The 19,370-nt window shown below is 39.1% G+C and overlaps 1 protein-coding gene across 2 annotated transcripts; it reads right to left on the bottom strand.

Moving 5' to 3' along the window:
- Nucleotides 1-445: 445 nt before the first annotated feature.
- On the bottom strand, nt 446-18,059 carry LOC144651734 (uncharacterized). Of its 2 annotated transcripts, none has more exons than XR_013570366.1 (16): nt 17,921-18,059; nt 16,383-16,507; nt 14,636-14,701; nt 14,063-14,120; nt 13,496-13,573; nt 11,325-11,425; nt 8,901-8,997; nt 8,347-8,415; nt 7,692-7,781; nt 6,365-6,422; nt 4,656-4,774; nt 4,096-4,176; nt 2,570-2,616; nt 1,658-1,725; nt 1,110-1,417; nt 446-1,028 (listed from the first exon to the last, which is right to left on the bottom strand). XR_013570366.1 is itself a non-coding variant. In XM_078511704.1 (16 exons), exons 1-16 carry the CDS (start codon nt 18,002-18,004, stop codon nt 505-507), a joined length of 1,440 nt encoding a protein of 479 aa, XP_078367830.1. In that variant the 5' UTR covers nt 18,005-18,059; the 3' UTR covers nt 446-504. The 2 variants fall into 2 exon arrangements, 1 of the variants encoding a protein (XP_078367830.1); XM_078511704.1 differs by having other exon boundaries at nt 446-591; nt 1,206-1,417.
- Between the last annotated feature and the right edge of the window lie 1,311 nt (nt 18,060-19,370).

The following is a 19,370-nucleotide window of genomic DNA, read 5'->3' as shown; positions in this document are numbered from 1 at the left end:
TTTCGACTAAATCAACAGGGCAAAGTGTTGAGTATTCGTCAAAAAAGTTTGGTGTTTTTCGATTTTTAGCCTTTCTATATTTCATAAATAATAGTTTCATCAAGTGGAGATGCTAAATATAAATGGTGTATTCGATTGACTGTATTACAGAAAAAAAAACTTTAGAGTAAGTTATCAACATCCGAACAGCTCGATTCTAAGTCCTCTGCTCTCTAACAGAATATACTTTGAATGTTTCGAAATGACGTCACCGATTTTAGTCGGCGGTTTTTTAATAAAACGGTTCACAAGCAGATAAAGAGTAATGTGCGTGTCTAAGGGGATATGGAGTCGCTATAGAACAAAGACTACAGCTCAGCAATAGACGTGGTGATATCTTCTGTTGAGTACTTTTAAAAATATACATCAACTTGCCTCACCCAATAACGACTAAATTGTACACGAATTAGTCATTATTTAATGGTTTATTTCTCACTCTTAGAGTTTTTCAATCAAATAACAATGCTAAAAAGAACACATCCAAGAGGAAATGCTTTTTTCACAAGAGCTGATTTTGTTGTCATCGTGAGTATGTTTTTCTCTGTGAAACAACTGGTAGCGAAATGCATTTATTATTAACGTAATACAGCTTTCACCTGTAGAAAATTTTATTTATAATTAATCCAGTAATTATCTTACTTAGAGCGAATGTCGTAAAAAGCAAAACCAAAAAAATTGTACTGGCCAATCACAAGAAGCGTTAACAGAATGAACCAATGAGAACACGAAGCAAATACACGTACCTAACTCTAAGGGCGGGAAAACGCGCGTGATCAAGTTGCGGTTGGTTTTGATTTTGCATCTGATTGGTCGAGTAAGTGGCGCGTGATTTTTAGACCAATCGCAGAGCAGAGTAAAGCAAAACCAAAGCAATTCCGAATTACTTTCGACACTCAATTGAAAAACGACTTAATAAAAAAGGACCATTTACACGACAGAAACATTTGGGTACGGACAGGCCAAAGAAAAAGGTCCTATGGCCCCGTTTTGATTTGACTGTTTCTCTGTAAATGGTTGTCCGGACCGATTTTTTGACGGCTCCCCCAAATTCTTCGTGTTAACGGCCTTTTAATTTAAGTCTTTGCAAAATCGTAGACTGAGTCATGTTTTGACAAAGAAAGGAGCTGTGGCATCACAGTGCTGGTAGAACTTCAACCCTTCCACACCTCAGCTCTGGTGGCTATGGGCTTTTCCTTCTCTTGTCCCAGAGTCTTGAGATGTCCAACATGAGCTCCAAGCGCCTGGAAAAACGTGTCTTTGTAATTGTACCTCACACCAAACTCCTTGCATGTTTGAACTACAATGGGGGTTATCTGAGGGTAGTAATTCTGACACATGCTTGGGAACAAGTGATGGGCCACTTGATGGTTTAGACCTCCTGGGAAAGGAAGAAAGCAAGCGAAATGTTAAATGTTGAAATGTTATTCTACTAGTCCTCTAGTGTAGCAGCTGCTTCTGTTTCGAGGCTAGGGCAATTGTTCCTGTTGTTTGTTCTATTGTTCTCTCGAAGGGTAGCGAGCCTTTCATGTAATTAATAAAACCTTGCGACAACTACTACCCGACTCCTACCCGACCAAAGGAAACAGTCGTGCACCACTTTGCGTAAAACTTCACTGACCTGTGAACACATTGCAAAACCAACTTTCTGTGGCATAGTCCAGAGTTGACTCAACCTGCAGCTCTGCCCTGAAACAACAAGCGACGATCTTTGAAAACTTTTAATTGAAGTCAGTAGAACACTTTATATTATCTGTAGGTTAAAGGACTATGCCACGGATTTTACCAGATACCGTAGATCCGGTTATAGCCTTGGGCTTATACAACTTCGTATAAGGGTTTTTCGGTGGGCTTATAGCGGAGGGGCTTTTCCGGGAGGGCTTATAAGCGGAATGAAAAAAACGTTTCGAAACGCACCTCGGGAGTGTGATCGAAATACGTTTTTATGTTAAAAACGCATAATAAAGCAACATTTGCCCTGTTCAGTACTGTCATCCGGTAGAGGGGGGCTTATAATCGGATGTATTTTTTTTGTTTCCTGGTAAATGGGCCTATAACCGGGGGGGCTTATAAGCGGGGGGGGGGGGGGGCTTATAACCGGAATTCTACGGTATTTGAACAGCCAAAATTATATTTGCGTCGCAGAAAAAAACTGAAAATAATAGTCCATTTTTATTAAAAAATGCTATATCAAAGTACTGAAAATGTTAACGAGCATCTTTGGCTTCGGATGGCTCGGATGGAAATGGATTGCAACTGGAAAAAAGTATTATGCTAACGTTGTTGTTACCGCGCGTCATCAAGAAATCGATATTTATAGCCGTAAGTTGATTTCTATCCGCAAATTGAGATTATATCTTTCTTGAGATGTTCAAAGATAATGATTTTATAGATTTTGTTGCCAACCACTATTTTGAGAAAAGTTTAGACCAAAAATCTGCGAAATACCCGTGACATATGCATAGCTCCTTTTAATAACCAGAAGCCTTTACAAAATAGGATTTTTGATTCGTTTAGCAAAGAAAACATTTACCAGTCACGATTGATCTTTCCATTTGCATCTGGCTTCGGCCATTCAACCTATGCCGGTGTAAAAAACAAAGCAATTGATAAGTACATTAGTAACAAGATTAAGAAAAAAGTGTTTCCCTTACGATATAGGAAATAAACCGTATTCGAACTGCGGAAAGATGAAAAGTAAAGAAATAGTCCTCAGTGAAAATGCAATTAAAGAAACTGCAAAAAAAAAGCCTGAAAAAAAAAAGCCTCAGCTGGATTCAAACCCGTGACCTCAGCGATACCGGTGCGATGCTCTACCAACTGCGTTATGAAGCCACACATTGGGAGCAAGGTCAGCCGTGAGTTCTTTTATGTTTCCCATGAAAGAATACAATGATGTTAAGTAAAGGAAAGAATTAATATTTGAACTGGAGATAGATATAAAGTAAAGAAATGATCTTTGTAGTGAAATTTCAGTTAAAGAAATTGCAATGAAAGAAGCCTGAAAAAAATCAGGGCTTCGGCGGGATTTGAACCCGTGACCTCCGGTTTCGCAGAGGTAACGGGTTCAAATCCCTCATTCCCTCGTTCAAATCATCTCATTAAAAACTCTTGATTTGCAAACGAAAAACAAAAATTTTTGACAGTTTTGATCTTAGCTAGAACTAACAAGAGTTTTGGTATTTGTTTTCTTATTAGCAGCAAGCAGACAAACAACAACAACCCCCCCCCCCCAAAAAAAAAAAGAAAAAAAAAACAAAACAAAACAAAAAAAACAATTACGCTCAAAGTACAATTACTAGAGTGCATTTGAAGCTACAAGGTGGCCGCTCAACAAAGTCTTTAATAGTTAGTTTCAAAGAGGTGTAAAAGAGTTACGAGAGAGGTGTAAGAGAGATATATGAGCCCACAAGGCAAACCTTCCCTCAGTGCAAACGGGGGTAGATATAAACTACCGCCCGTATAGAGAAATTTGCTGGAGAAAAGAATTCGGCGGAGAACTAGACCGAATAGACCATTTCCGAGTTATCCTTTGCCTCTTTTCGAAACGAGTCTACGTGCGAACCATCTGATGAGTTTGATTTGCATGAAAATGGACTGGTAGATAAAATTATTTCTATGAATGGTTTCGCACGTGACTCGACGAGGCAGTCCAATTATTCAGAGGAGAACTGAGTAGAGCTCGGCACAGAACTGGGCCAAGTTTTCGGCTAAGTGAACAAGTCCACAGGCATGGACGAGAGCCTAATATAACTGTTTTAGTAGAAGTCTTTCTTATTAAGAAATCAGTCACAACATAAGTGTGGCTTTTTCCCCCGAGATACCAAGCAAATTTATCAAATGAAAAAATTGTTGTTGATTTATTGTTGTTTGTTTTGATACGTTGTTTTTGATGATTATAATAATATTAATAGCTTTATTTAAGTGTCGGGGAGGCATTTAGCTTATTTCAGCTAATTGTGAACACTCTTCTACATTACAATGAATTTAAATTTACAATGTGCAATAAAATGATGATTCTGTGATTTCATTCTGTCCCACTTCCACTTGTTAACCTACCTCGCTGACAACATGTGAGGCCTGAAATATCAGCGCAAGCCAGTAACTACTTGCAATTTCATTAAACGCCAAGAATATCACCTGATATTTGAAGAAAAATTGCAAATTTAGATAGCACAGTATGGAGACGCCATGTTGGTGCCCACGCCACCAATGGGCACCAACATGGCGGCCGGAAATTAATAAAAACATCTGGAATTTTCTTCTGATAGAAAAAGGTTCAGTTCACCCACATAAACAAGAAATCATTCAAATAAACACTTCTCGCCAAACCTCGACTGTTCAGTCAGATTGTTAAAAATGACAGGATGAGGATATTTTTTTTAAGCATACGAAACAGCCTTCTGGCGGCCATTTTGAAGTCGTTTGGCTTGAAACTCCGAAAATCAAAAAGCTCTATCGGAAAGACGGCGGGTACTATCGAGCTAAAAGCTTTCAACAATATATTTATTAAGGACGTCTAAAAGCCAGTGAAGGATAAAAATTCAGGGGTCTTGCGATTCTGGATTTTAGAATTTTCATGACGTCAAGTGAAAACCACGAATATTACTAAATCTTACCATTTCCCAGAATGAGAGAATCATCCATGGAAGAACCACTTTGTGCATGAGGAAACAAAGTTTGCCAGTAAGAAATATAATCACATAAGACGTCGGCAGAGTATTGAGAGTGATGGTGCCTGGAAAGGAAATCATTAAAAGATCAATACTGAGAGTTAGTCAGCTGCACGTTTGCAATCTCTACTAAGGGACCAAAGTTTATATGGATTTCTGCTAGGGGCCATACGTTAAAAACTGAAGAAGCATTGGCAGTCAAGAGGATACTAGGGAATTTCAGCAAGCCACTAAGGCAACAACTGCGGGAATGTCACTTCTTCTTCATCGTCATCGTCATCGTCATCGTCATCGTCATCGTCATCGTCATCATCATCATCCTCATCATCATCATCATCATCCTCATCATCATCATCATCATCATCATCAAACTTTATTTATACACAATATCCTAATGATAATAGACAACAATATCTTATCATAATACAATGGTTTTCCCATTAGTCGTGTCAAATAACTTTGTTTGCTAAAGAAGACCCGTGACATACTGTCGAAAGCTTCGTTTGCTTCAAATTTCAGACCTTGTAATTAATGAGCGTTCTTTTTGATATTTAAATCAACACAAGGTCAAAAACGTACATAGTCTCATCCTTTTGAGGTTTTTCGTCACTCCCAAATTTAATTTCGTACATCAGAAATACGACATGGCTCCTTAAACAAAAATTGTAATAAGCAATTCAACGGCTCTGCATGTGCGTGATAGATCAGTCCTTACGCATTTCTTTACCGTCCTTTACAAAACAACAACGTGAAATGATCAAATTCTCGCGTCAAAACGCTGTGAAACACAATGGTGAATTTTAACCGTTATCATTTGGAATTGCCGAAGTTGTTTGCATTAATCACTAAGCTGCATAGGCGTACGAGGCGGGGGGGCGAGGGGGGCTGCAGCCCCCCCAGTGCCAAAATTTTTCGGGCGCAGAATTCGGGCAATAAGTCTAGAGAAAAAATAGAAAATAAGCAAAAAGTCGAGTCAATATACGTTCAAAACGAATTTCATCAACAGGAAAAGTATTGGAAATATACGAACTTTGTGATTCAAAAGTCCAAATTTCTCTTATCTCTTTCTTTCCTCTCCAATTGCTATAATCATGTTCGATTTTTCTCGCAATTCTCGTGCCCCCTAGTTAGATTCAGTTGCATAAGCTTTTCCATAGCTTGAGCATTTGCACACGGTGGATTTAGTGCAAGACCTTGAAACAAAGCTGTTATAGTGATGAAGCTTGCTTTCGACTCAGATGTTTAGTTCTCGGCTAGCTAAAACTTGAACGAAATTGTTTAAAACAATCATCCCTGATGTTTACACGATTTTCTATTACTTTCAAATGGGGAGGGGAACAATGTAAATTGGCTCCCTAAAATAATTATTTCTGCTGAACTAAAATGAATAAATAAAAATTTCCGAAAGGATCAGTGTATGACACCTTCGGACGACGCCACGGAATTAAAAAGAACTTAAAGCAGCAGGCGAAGTTTGTACACAACTATTTCAATGCACGTTTTATTTTCTATTTTATAAGCCTCTTTTTCGGCTTTCAACCCATGCCATTTTTTTCGGGCAAAATGGTCTCCGCCCCCCAGGACCGAAGGTGCCCGTACGCCTATGCTAAGCTCAATGTCCATACAAGAAAATTGCTTCAAACACCTGAACTTACTATTTTTCTTGTGAATCAAGAATACGTAGAAATCCTGAAAGTGCGTTTTCAAGCCCAACTGTAAATAACAAAGGGACAAAAGGAAATGATAGTGTTAGTAAATAAATATGCAAACGATTTTTATACTGGGAAAGGGGAAGTCATCTTTGTGAATAACTATCAATTTACAGCACTTGCAATTATGTAAGTGTGGAAGATATAAAACTGCTCTACAAAAGGTTAAATTTCTGGCAAGTAAAAAGGAGTACATTTTGATAAAGCAAACGGTGTTTTCCAAATATTTCGCGCCAAATCCATTGCAATTAAGTGGGAACGGAACGAATAGGTGCAAGCGTTTATACAGGGTAGATCCGGCTTGAGGTCCATACCTTTACCCTTACACATACCATTTTGGACAGAAAGGGAAAACCCTTTTGTAGAAAATAGTACCCCCTTCACATGCCTACCGAAGAGATACTGCATCTCTTTTTTAAATTGTTCACTTAAAGGAGCTAGGTCACGGACAACTCAACTTGAAAAAAATTGGCAATTTTTCAAGTTTGCTGCGTATAATCCGTCCCCAGGGGGGTACTCCGGGATCCAAGGACGGGGATGGCGAAGGATTTTTTGGGTCGTCGATTCCGGGTTTTTTGGGTAGGAAAAGGCAGGTATTTTTTGGGTGACTTGATTTAAATAGGGGATTTTTTGGGGTAAAAACAAACTAAAGGCTTGGCGCGGCCTGGCTTTAGGGATTTGACTGGGATTTTTTTGGGCGTTTTTTTTTGGTCGGGTTTTGGGTTGTGGGAGACTTAGGGATTTTTTGGGTCCTGAGTTTTGCCTCCTTCGTCTCCCCGTCACTTGTCCCGGGTACCCCCCCCCCCCCCCCTGGGAATCCGTCTTAATGTTCGTCAGTCGAAACCATCCTTGTTTATTTTCGGGTTTTATTACTCCGTTGGTGTTTTACTATCTACCATAGAAAACCATTATTCTGAAGTTTCCTTTAATTTGAAGCTAATCAGAAAAATGACTTAAAACACCGTGATAAAGCCCCTTTAATGTTTAAGAGAATCGACCGTTCGGTGGGTCTGTTCGTTACATTTTCCGTTTCAATACCTAAATGACAGTTCTTTCCTGCCTTATTGTAACTCTAACTCTTGAATTCCACCTTTTTCTATAACTACAACTTAAAAAAAACACTCCTTTCGGGCGGAGCGTGCTCATATAGTCAACATTTTAGGGAGTACCCCATTCCCATGGGAAGCAATCTCCGAATCGGTACTACCAAATTGCTGTTTTACGTGACGCCAGTAACAGCCTGGATTAACACAGTCACGTGATCAAAACGTACCAAGCAATATATCAAGGGCATGTAGACATGCTGGCGGAAGTACCGAGGCAGCCAATTTTGACTCCACTTGATTCGTCTCATATCTGGCTTCTGATGGAAAATTAAAACAGCACAGATGTTAAAGGTAGGAAAAGAACTTAGTAAAGATCGACCTAATATCTCGATCAACCAACAAACAAACCAACCAGCCAGCCAACCAACCAACTATGTTCAGTTCAATCAAGATCAATTTAAAATTTCTGATATGGTTTACAATTAACGGTTAAACCCTACCATGACTCCCATTTTGGCGATGTTGCGGACCCAGGATGGGGAAGGGGGGTAGGGTGGGGGAAGGCACCCATGTTAAAGTGCAGGGGTGCTCGTCAGAAAAGTTGATTAAGGTTGCTGAACACAGTTTCCGCGCGTTCTTTGAATTCAATACTGGCGAGAACCGAGCGCGCGCTCAAGGCTATAAGCAAAACTTTACCTTCATTAACACAATTGAAATGTTGCGCGTGTGCAGTTGATCAAAAAGTTGTATTTTATCTTACCAAAAAGGCACCATTTCTAACAAGCCATTCGGTAGAATTCTAAGGGATTAACAAAGCCGTGATCTCCTTTTGTACACAGTGAAAAATTGTGAAACAGTTAAATGGAATAAACGATTACTCACTTCTTTTGCAGTACTGATATCAGGATCAGCGCCATCAATGTTAGTGTACGGATGATGACCAAAAATATGCTAGAAATATATTAAAGGGTATGTTTTTCTTTAAATAAACAAAAGCTAATAATATAACTTGGTAGTACCATATGAAAGTAATGCTCAGTAGCTTTCATTTGAATGGTAGCATACTAGGGTTTCTTCCACATGGAAGTACTGATCAATAGTTTTCATTTGAAAGCTCACACACGAGGGTTTGATAATGCACAGACCTAATCGTGAAGAAAAGACTTTAGACGAGTGCTGAGAGAATTAACAGACCCAGTGCTGGTTTATTGCGGATCTCTTTCATTTGGACCCTTACAATTCCTCAAATTCTTATGTGAGATTTCATTGAGACGTTAGCTATAATTTGGCCTTGTTTAAAATCATATTGTCTTCCCATGGTTTGGTTCCAGATTAATTCACGAGAGAAAAATCTATAATTATTCAGCTATTATCTTTCCTTGGAAGTCTAATTTATTGGGTGTCTAATTAATTAATGTAATTATTATAACCCTTACCTGAAGAACCCAAACGTGATACGAGCAACCATTGAGGTAGTCGTGAATATGACCAACTACTCTCCAGATAGTGGGATTGCTTGTTACAGCAAAATGACTGAAACAGAATCATTAAAGCAAACAAAGTGTTTAGCAAAAAAAACACGTAAAAACAACAACAACAACAACAACAGCACAAAACAATTGGGTCAGCTAGCAGCTCTGACAAGGTCTTACATGAATGGCTCGCTACCCTTCGAGTGAACAATAAAACAAACAACAAGAACAATGCCCCTAGCTCTAATCTAAAAGCCACTGCTGCACTATAAAAAAAGGTAAAGACTGTGTCCGAGCCTAAGTGGCCCATACAGCCGGAGCTTATCCCGGTTTCTGTAGCATTAAGCGACTAGGAGTATTGCTACTCCCCCCTGGATGGGATGCTAGTCCATCGCAGGGTTATCCCCCAGCAGTAAATTCGCCGGTACCCATTTATACACCTGGGTGAAGAGAGGCACTGTGAGAGTAAAGTGTCTTGCCCAAGAACACAACGCAGCGCCCCGGCCAGGTCTCGAACCCGGGCCGTTCGACTCGGAGCCGAGCGCGCTAACCATTAGGCCACCGCGCCTCCCACCACTGCTGCACTATAGGATCAGTAGAATTACAAGCAGAGGAGAGCTGCTACACTACTGAAACCAGTCTTGGTTTCTGTTCTAAAAAGCTAAGCATACATGACGCGCTAATTATACATGGTTAATGACCCTTCATTATCAAAATTGAAATAATAATTATCGTTTGTTTGACTGCTAAGAACAAAGATGTGGGAGGTTGGCTTTTTTCAAATTGTCTTTCATTAGGTCGGGACCATTATATCCCCTCATCCACTTATGAGCTCCAGGTTTGTCTTTTAATCCATTTTTCCATTATAGTTATTTGGCGTAGTCAAATAAATAACTGATTAGATTGATAATAATTAATATATGACATCTTTTCTTTTGAAAATCTTTGTGTTTAAAAAATGTTCTTTCAAGTAGATAATTTGATAATTTTGGTCAGAGGATTGTGTTTGCAAAACCAAAAATCATGTTGACATAATTAATAATTATAATTGTATTTAGCAATTATTGGATAAAAAAAGCAGACGAGAGGGTGTTATCCGCCGAAGCCTCCGAGAACTGCATAATTCTTCATTGGAAAGCGAATTCAATAATTGTTTTATTATTCATTCAAAATATTTCCAGAGCCCCAAATCCACAAAATGACTTCAATCGGGTTTTGACAGTAGGAAAAGTACACAATATCAAACAACTTTCCCTTTTATAATTTGATTTTAACTTCAAAACTCGGTTAAGGCTTTCCACAAGTTGCTCGGCAACTTTTTTGGCAACTTTTCATATTTCGAGCAAACTTTTTCCGTTTCAAGCAACTTGATTCACTTTGGTTCGAAGATTGTCCGAGTGTTGCTCCAAGGCCATACGATTGTTTCCGAAGATTAACGAAGTTTGCCGAAGATTTTCGAGGAACATCCGAAGACGTTTGACTTTCGACTCATTCCGCATTAAAACATTACAAAATTAGTCAGCAAACATGGCGTCACCGATATCTTCACGATTTTTCTCAGTGAAAGAAATCCCTGTAATTCAACAAATTTTTCGGCCTGAAATTGTTAATTAGATACTTCTGTTGCATTTAAATTGCATGAAAATGCTTAGAAATCTTACCTTCCAAGGGAAATTAGCCTATATTTGGAGAAATTATCTTGATAAAAAGCAGCATTTTAGATTTTTTTTGGCAACTTTCGAGCAACTTTTTAAATCAAAAGCAGCTTTATGGATTTTTGGAGCAACTTTCAAGCACCTTTTCTGAAATTTCGAGCAGCGTTTTGAAAAAAATTCGAGCAACTTGTGAAAAGCCCTAAACTCGGTTACCTTCATTGAATTAATTGTCCTTATAGTGTCGATATTTAGCACTTGCTTAAGTGTTTTTTAAAGCTAAATCTGATGGCACAAAGCAACATTTTTGTTACAGGTTTTCATCTTTCTTGCTCACTTCGACGAAGTTAAATATTTTGTAAAACAGCTCAAAGTCCTCCGCTGTGGTTGGAGCAGAGATTTTTTCCTCTTGAAGTAACGCTTTAAAAATCGAACGACTCTGCCCTCCGTTGCTTTTTCCGTTTTGCGACTTTCCCTGTCTACTAATTACTTTAATTTTTTTCCTCTTCGTTATGCTCAAATCTTGCGGCCATTTTCGCGCTTTCTGGCCGTTCGGCATCAGAGCCATTTCCGCGTGACGTCAGCTGTCCCTATTTTTTTTCTGTATTATACGACAGTTCATGGCGTTAATTGTCGCATAATAGGACCTTCTTCCAAATTTGTTCGTTAACCGAGGATTGAAAGCCAATCAGAAACAAAGAAATATTTTGAATGAATAATAATTATAATTAATTACCTCGCATCATGGACGTTAACCATGCAGCACAGTGCAGAAAACCAACCCGACAAAGCTGCCGCAACACAGGCAAGGAAGAAATTATAGGGAGCCAAGAACAGCTATCAAGAAATGTCAAAAGCAAATCAACCAATGAAAAACTGGAAGGTCAGCACAGGGGGGCCTCACATCAGATAAGAGGATAAATAAAAAGACAATTGTACCTGCTTTTGTAGCGTCTTTGTTTCGGAGCGACCATAATGAATTTGTTATACGCGGTCTGCAATTTGGTGGTCTGGAGCCGAATAAATAATACACGGTCAGTCGGAACGAAGTCTGGAACGGAGAAATCTTCGAAAACCGCTCGGAACTCTTAGTTTATGGCAAGGGGTTAAGCTGAAATGACAGTCTTCACATTTGACATATATTCGCAGCCAAATATCTGTCTGAATTTTACCATACTTACTCGGCAGACAGGAGAAAGGTTAAACTAGATATCCATGGGTTTATTTTGCAAAAAAAGTTTCTAAGGTATACAATATTCTGGCGTCGTCTTAAAATCTTTGATTTGGTTGCATGTTTCTGCCAGTTGGGGGCCACGGAAGTAAGAATTTTGATTCATTGATTGACGGATTTAAGGTAGTAAACGTAAATGGTATTGTTTGGTCTGATTGGTTCTTTTCAATTCAGGAAGTTTTTTCGTTTTTGTTCCGGAAACAGAATGATCGCCTGGATATTTAATTTCGTTCTCAGATGAGATTTGGAGGTGCTTAGAAATATGCGAAGATTTAAAAACCCAAGTGCACGTGTACAACGGTGGTTTCTAATTAAACCTTTTGTTAGGCGACGTTCTCGTTGCCGATAAAATATGTTGAACGCGGAACAGATTTGACTTCTTAATACCTACCATTCTGCTATTTTGAATTTTCTTGGCGAGGAAAATTTGAATGGTTCTTCGTTTTTTTCATCTTCCTCAGGAAGGCCTTCGCCGTCATTTCTCAAACTCATCGCCATTAAGCCGAAACAAGAACTGCAAACAGAACTGATCAAAAGATCGCAAAACAAAAGGCGTAATTAGCTGAACACAGCTGCCTGCACGTTCTATGCAAAACAACAACGAGAATGGATAAATTCGGGCTCTGCTTTTTACAGAACGTGAACCACAATGACGAATTTGTTTGAATTTTTATTTGGATTTGAACACTGCTTTTAGGGAAGTGGTCATAAAAAGTGTACTCGAGGAGGACCCACCTTGTGTAGGGGTAGGGGGGCTTTGCAAGACACCTTCTGTGTGATTAGCCAAATGGACAAAATTTATTGGCCTCAAAATTCAAGTTAAGACTTTCATATTCGGTGTGCATGAAGCTTGTATTGCTGGAGAAATGGCACAAGGAAGTTTGAATCCTTTTCTTAGTTTCTACTCCTAATAGAGTGGGGGCTATTTTTGGTGGGAAAGGTAGGGTACATGAAGAGGTCGCCTGTCTGTTTGCAGAGTGGTGGGCCCTGCTGTCTGAGTACAATAGTTTTGACCATTTCCCTATAATTCCCAGCTACAGGGAGGTATTGAACCGACAGATCAAATAAATGGCTTTAGACAATTTCATGACGGACTAGTTTCTTTCAATGTTTTAAACTTACGTTCAATCCAAGGCCGCCGCCGAAGTTGTTTAAACAGCTTTACGTAAACTATATATAAGGATTTCAAGAGATTTAGAATTTTTGGGTGAAATTATACCATTTTGCATGCATTGCTGTCTCTTCCACAAGTTACATTTTTACTTCCGGTTGTAAGATGGCCTTTCACTCACGTGGCCCCAAACTGGCAGAAACATGCGACCATGGAAAACTAATAGTTTCACCCCTTGTAAATGTCACTATATTGAACTCGTAGAGTGATCGGATGTCGTCCCGAGCATTAATATTTCCGAATGTTTTCGTCCGTCCCAGACCCCACACCTTTCTCAATTCCAGACCTCCAATACGCCAAAACTGTAATTCAGGCTAATAGCCGATGTGAGAGCCCCCTGTAGTGGGTCAGCAGCTTATGTTACGAAATTGTTCTGCAAAATTGCAGTTAATTATTACTAGTATATTCAACTTCCAGGTTTTCAAAACACGTTTTAAATGCAAAACAGAGCAAAAATGACAGTTTTATAATCAATAATTTATCAACCGTCCTTTAGACAACCAACCTGTGCAAACCACGTTAGCACTACCATTGTTGGCACAATAAAGTGCCGTAACCACATCCACCCTGAGCGCTTCGGATCCTGTTAAAATTAATTTAAAGTACAAAGTAACTGGAGGAATAAAACTACACGTAAACCTACAATCAATGACAAAATCTTTGCACACTTGCTGTTTTTTTCCACTGAAACATGAAAATATTTAATAACAAGGTGTTTAGGCGTATGCACTATCCAACATTGCATGGAGGGGATGGGAGTTGGTATGCCAACGACTTTCGTCAGTGTTTCTTGATACCGCAAGAAATGATCCTGGGCCAGTTTGGCTTATTCAGCTTCTAGTTCTCCTGGTCAGATACTCGGGATGGAGATGTTTAGGTGGGAAGCATTGCCAATATTTGTGCAAAAGAGCAGTTTTCAGCTGAGCGTCGTAAAGCCACACTGACCAAAGTAATCACCTTTAAAAATTAATCACAAACGACACAGACAATCCAATGAACTAAACTCGAAAAATGTAGCTAGCGTAAAGCGCGGCAAAACGTATGCGATGTTGATCGATTATAGACAACGTACCTGATTCGTGTCCTTGAAGTGTTTTCGTACCCTTTCTCTTAATGTGTTGTAAAAGGCTCTGTCAAAACAAACGACAAAAAAGAACACTTACATTATATTAAAGGTCTATGAGCTACAGTACCTATCATGTAATACAGTAAACACCCGCATATAAGAATCTCAGCTATGATTTTGGGTACAGGCTGATCAAGTTCTTATTAACTGGGTTCTTGATGAGAAATAAAAGAACATTTTCAGGCTGAGTTCTGAAAAACGTTCTTTAAATTCGTCTCAGAAATACTATAGATTTTCCATTACTTGAGATTTAATTAACATACAATTTTTTTATTTCTTACACTAAAAAATTAATTTCAAAGAAATAAACACTATTCCTAATAAAATAAGTAATACAACCATGCACGCCATAGTACTTTAATATGAGTTACTTTCTTATTCTGGCATCATGTTTCTTTTATATAAGAACATGTATTTTTTATAATGTGCTTTATTGGCCAACTTCCAGCCTGATGTACTTAATTCACTTGTTATATGCGGGTGTTTAATTTACTGTATTGGCAAAAAAGTCAAACTTACCCAGGCTCTGGAAAAGTTGGAAACTCATTGGAAACCAGATCACCAACGTAATACTTTTCTAATATTCTGTTGAAAAAATGAATTCCAGTTAATTGTTTATTCCGACATTGCTTTTTATTCTGGTAACAGGCGGAAAGCAGTTAGACAGGATTGTCTTTGGCTGGGTCTCTTCTGCTAAAGAACATTCGCCATGAACATCTCCATTTTACAATAATCCATTTGCAACTGAAGGTTGAACTTCATCTCTTGACAAACCAAGTCGATTCTTCTCCTCCTGGATATATACGTGTTTTAGAATATCAAGAGGTCATGAGAGGAATCCAGGTGTTTCATTCACGGCCACTTTGAAGCAGTCGAAAGCAAGATGTGGTTAACAAGCCAGGGGCGGATCTAGGGGAAGGTTCAGGGGGTGCGCACCACCCCCCCCCCCACCCCCCCCCCCGAGATGACCTGCGGCTTTCTAATACGGTTTATTGGTGAACCCCCTCCTATAAGAAAAATCCTGGATCCGCCCCTGCAAGAGGAAGGAGGCTAGCTAGTATAAAGATCGATTTAAGCTGGGTCAAGGTTCACCCTCCAATCTATTTACTGATAACAGCTGAGAGTAACACGATAAACCTGGGGCGCGTTTCTCGAAGCTCCAGAAAAGTTTTCGCACCCGAATATCCATAGAAAAAACTCTCAAACCTTATAACTACAGAGCTGTTTAATTCCATAATATTTTTCATATGAACAGAGGTCTCCTTCATACAAAGTTTTAGGCCTAAACACTTCTCTGTTTTTTTTTTAAGATAGTTTAAAATGGTTTTACGGGCCAGAAACGTTTTCGGGACTTTCGAGAAACAGGCCCCTGGTGTTAATTTTTATTGTTTTATTTTATTTCTTTTCCCTTTTAATTTCAGCCTTTCAGCCGTTTCAGCGCCTATAAAAAACAAACAAACTCTGAAATTGAAATTGAAAACTCAACAAATTGTTTTGTCAGTTAACGTTTTAGTTATAAGTAGTGTATGACGACAGCCGACAGAACCTCGAATTGAAATCCACCAATCACAACCCTAGGCTCAGTTTTTAGGCGTGTAGGTTTGGTGCTCCTGCGGTCCTGTGGTTCGGAATCACCCCGTCTGGAAAACTGTGCCTGTCACAACTTCGAACCGTCGCTCGCTCGGCCACATCTAGGCCAAAAGCTCGCTTACAATACTTGTGAGATCGACTTGTGGCAAGTCTACCAGGCATGTGTGTGACATGTTGACGTGGCGTTTTAAATAGTAGGGCGTGACATGACGTGACTTTACGTGACGTTTTCAAACGGTAGAACGAAAGCGTCAAGGGAATTTTGAATTTTTGGTTCGCATTTTTTTTTCCATATATTTTTGTTTTCAAGAGCGCCCTGATGTTTTGGTGCTATATACTTCAGAATGCATGTACCCCAGGGATTTCAGAAGGTGGAGGAAAAGTGAGGCTCCCCAGGGGTTTCAGGGAACAAGAGAATACAAAATATTTAAGAATGTTCAAGGAAAATAATGCTGGAACAAAACAAACACTGGAACAAAAGCCGAGTTTCTGATATGTTAGAGAACAAGAAACTTTAAATCGACAAAATACTGTCAGGGAATAAGGGAGCACAAGGAAATTTTTTTGGGGAACAAGGGAACATGGACCCCCCCCCCCCTCCCCCCCCCCCCCTCGTGAGGCCCTCAAAAGCGAATGTGCAAGAACATAATCCCTCGGAATCAACATTATAGCTTACTTGGAAGGAAGGTCACTGAAAGCGTGATAGCACTGAAACACAATTGTCACATCCTTTCCTGCCGCCATGCGTAACACATCTTTACCACCCGGATGACGAGCAAGAAATTTACTGACGTCATAAACCTAAAAGGAAAAAACAACGGTCCGTGAATGTACATAGTACGATCATGTTATTGTCTTAAATATGTTTTAACTTAATAAAAATTCGTGTTATTTGCGTTTTTTCACGAAAGTTGTCTATTTTTTTTTGAAACGATAGTGTGTTTTTTTACACTGTTAATCGGCTCAAAGTGCTGCATGAATCGCACGGCCAATAACTTAAATTAACCAATCAGAATGGTTTGTTGTCGATCTAGTATTACGGGTCAGTTACCTTACCACACTTATTTACCTGACAAAAAGAAATTAATAGCTTTCAAGCAGAATGCTTTATTGCCAGTCTAATATCTTGTATTAGATCGGGCAAAACTGAGTCTCTCATTGTATGGCTGTGGAGTAAGAAATAAAATTGGAGAACATTTTTGAAAACATGCAATATCATATAATGGTACCTTATTAAAATGGCCAGTTATAAACAATCAAAGTTAACAGTTCAGTATTTATCATAATAATTAAAATAAGACCAATGCCATTAAGTTTGGGTGACAATTCAGTTATAAACACTATTACGAAAAAGCCCATGCAGAACGCGCGTTTCGATTGTTTGAACTCCGTGTTATTTTGCAGAGTGTTCGCGTGAACACTATGGGTTACTTTCTGTTAATTACTTGTGATATCAAACACAGACTACAATGTTTGGGCAAAACAGTTTATTGACTAGCAGAACGGACGCTAGACGAGAGGTCAATGAACAAAACCGCAAGGGTGGAGTGGGCGGGTAAGCGATGACTAGCACGAAGCTAACGTAGAGCGATCTGAAAGCCGATACGCTAAACCCGCTGAAGGCTAGCCCGAAAGGGGCGTGTTCTCCATGGCAATTAGCAATGATCACCTGTGGTGATCCTTGTACTATAAGGAAAAAATTAAATTGTTTAGTTTGTTATATGTTTATACCATGTACATTTCAATATTTATAGAAACAATAAAGAAAAATTCTAAACAGAACCACTTTCGTATGGCTTTAATTTCTATAGTATATTTTTAAACTTTCCGCTCGTGTTTGAATAACTATACAGAAACACGAAAAAATTATCAATCTTTACTACATGAGCTTGCATGCGTGACGAATATATGCAGAAACGTGAATATTGAATACTGGAGAAAAGCAATCAAGCATAAGAGTTGAATATTATATGAATGGTGAACTCGAAATGCCTAATTTTATGTTTAAATTGGAACCTTCACTTGTCAAATGGAATTTTGGATCGCCAACTTTTAATGTGAAAAAGCACATTCGAAATTGGGCGGGAAAGATAACGGTAAACAAATCAATCTACCCTGCGAGCCGCTCGCAGATGACATAACATGCCTGTTTTCACGTAATCATTGCAGGACAATCTGTGCGAAATAAAACTGTCATAGGCCTGGATTTCTTACCTTTCCGCGAACGGCGAGGTGTGCATTATGTTCCTCGTTTAAAGAAGCAAGCTCCTGCCAAGTAAATTTTCTTTTTGTTGACATAGTAAGGAATCTACCAGCCAACTCTTGATCCAGGAGTATTCCCTAAACTATTGCAACTGCCACACGACGATTATGATCTTTGACATCTTTTTGATGCATCTTTTCAATAGGTTCCATTCCATTTGGCCAATCAGAATTTGCGGGGGCGGAGTTGACGGCGTCGTACGCCGCTTTGAAATATGCATTTTTCATGTCAACTCTATCCCTCAAAATTCTTAAAATTGGACTAATGAAATCAAACGGAACATCCGAGAAAGTTGTCAAAACATTAATACAATGATGTTGAAAACTAAATCCAAAATTTTGTAGAGTGTTTACAGTGGCGCGCGCATTGCTGTAAGCCCCCCGGGCCGGAAAAAAAAAAAAAAAATCTTATCTCCCCCCCCCCCACTTTTTCAAAACAAAAGGGCCCGCCCACCATAATGTATCCTACCAGTGAACGGGCCTGAAAAGAACTGATTTATGAAGCATAAATGTTTGACTGGTGCGTTGAAACTTGTTCGAACTGCTAACGTCACCTTCAAACCCCATCCTCCTTAATTAAAAAAATAATCAATTTTAAGCTCCTTCTTAATTTGTAGACCAACATCTTTCCAAATAGCTAGCTAAGACAAACAGCAATATTTTAAGAGAAAAAGCCAAATACTTGAGAATTGGCGTGAAAACGCGTACGTTTGCGACTAAGTCATTAGCGGGGCAAAGTGTTGAGTATTCGTAAAAAAAAAATGGCGTTTGACTTTTAGTCTTTCTTTCAATAAGTGAAGACGCTATATAGAAAAGATACATTCGATTGACTGTATTTTAGAATAAGAGGTTTAGAACAACCTCCTATCTGCTCGATTGACCGGTATTCCTATTCCGAAATATATAGGGCGGTACATATATTCTAAGTGTTCTGCTCTCTAGCAGAGTATACTTTAAATGTTCCGGCCCGGTAATGACGTCACCGATTCTAACCAGTGGCAATTTTCTTTACAAACAGAACGGTGGCGAAGCAGGAAAAGGTTTGTGTGCATTTTCGAGTCGAGGGGATATTGAGTTGCTACAGAAAAAAGACTACAATTCAGCAAAAGGTATACCATTTCTGATAGCTCTCCAAAAAAACCCCTCACACACAACAAAGGTTTTAAAAATGTAAACTATATGAAGAAGCAAGCGTGAGGGATGATCGCTGCGAGTATGAAATAAGTGGAATCCGGCAAAACGAATCTGCCAAGGAAAAAGGACAATAATGATGGATTTCCACTGACGCGTAAATTTTAACGTGCGTGAAAAATAGAGACAATGTATGAACGGCCTGCGTAAACGTGTACGCAGCCGTTCATACATTGTCTCAATTTTTCGCACGTCGCGTCGTGGATCCACC

The sequence above is a fragment of the Oculina patagonica genome, chromosome 4, assembly GCF_052425735.1.
Source record: "Oculina patagonica isolate OP01 chromosome 4, crgOcupat, whole genome shotgun sequence".
NCBI classification, from domain to species: Eukaryota; Metazoa; Cnidaria; class Anthozoa; order Scleractinia; family Oculinidae; genus Oculina; species Oculina patagonica.
This window is presented reverse-complemented; position numbering and strand designations above follow the sequence as displayed.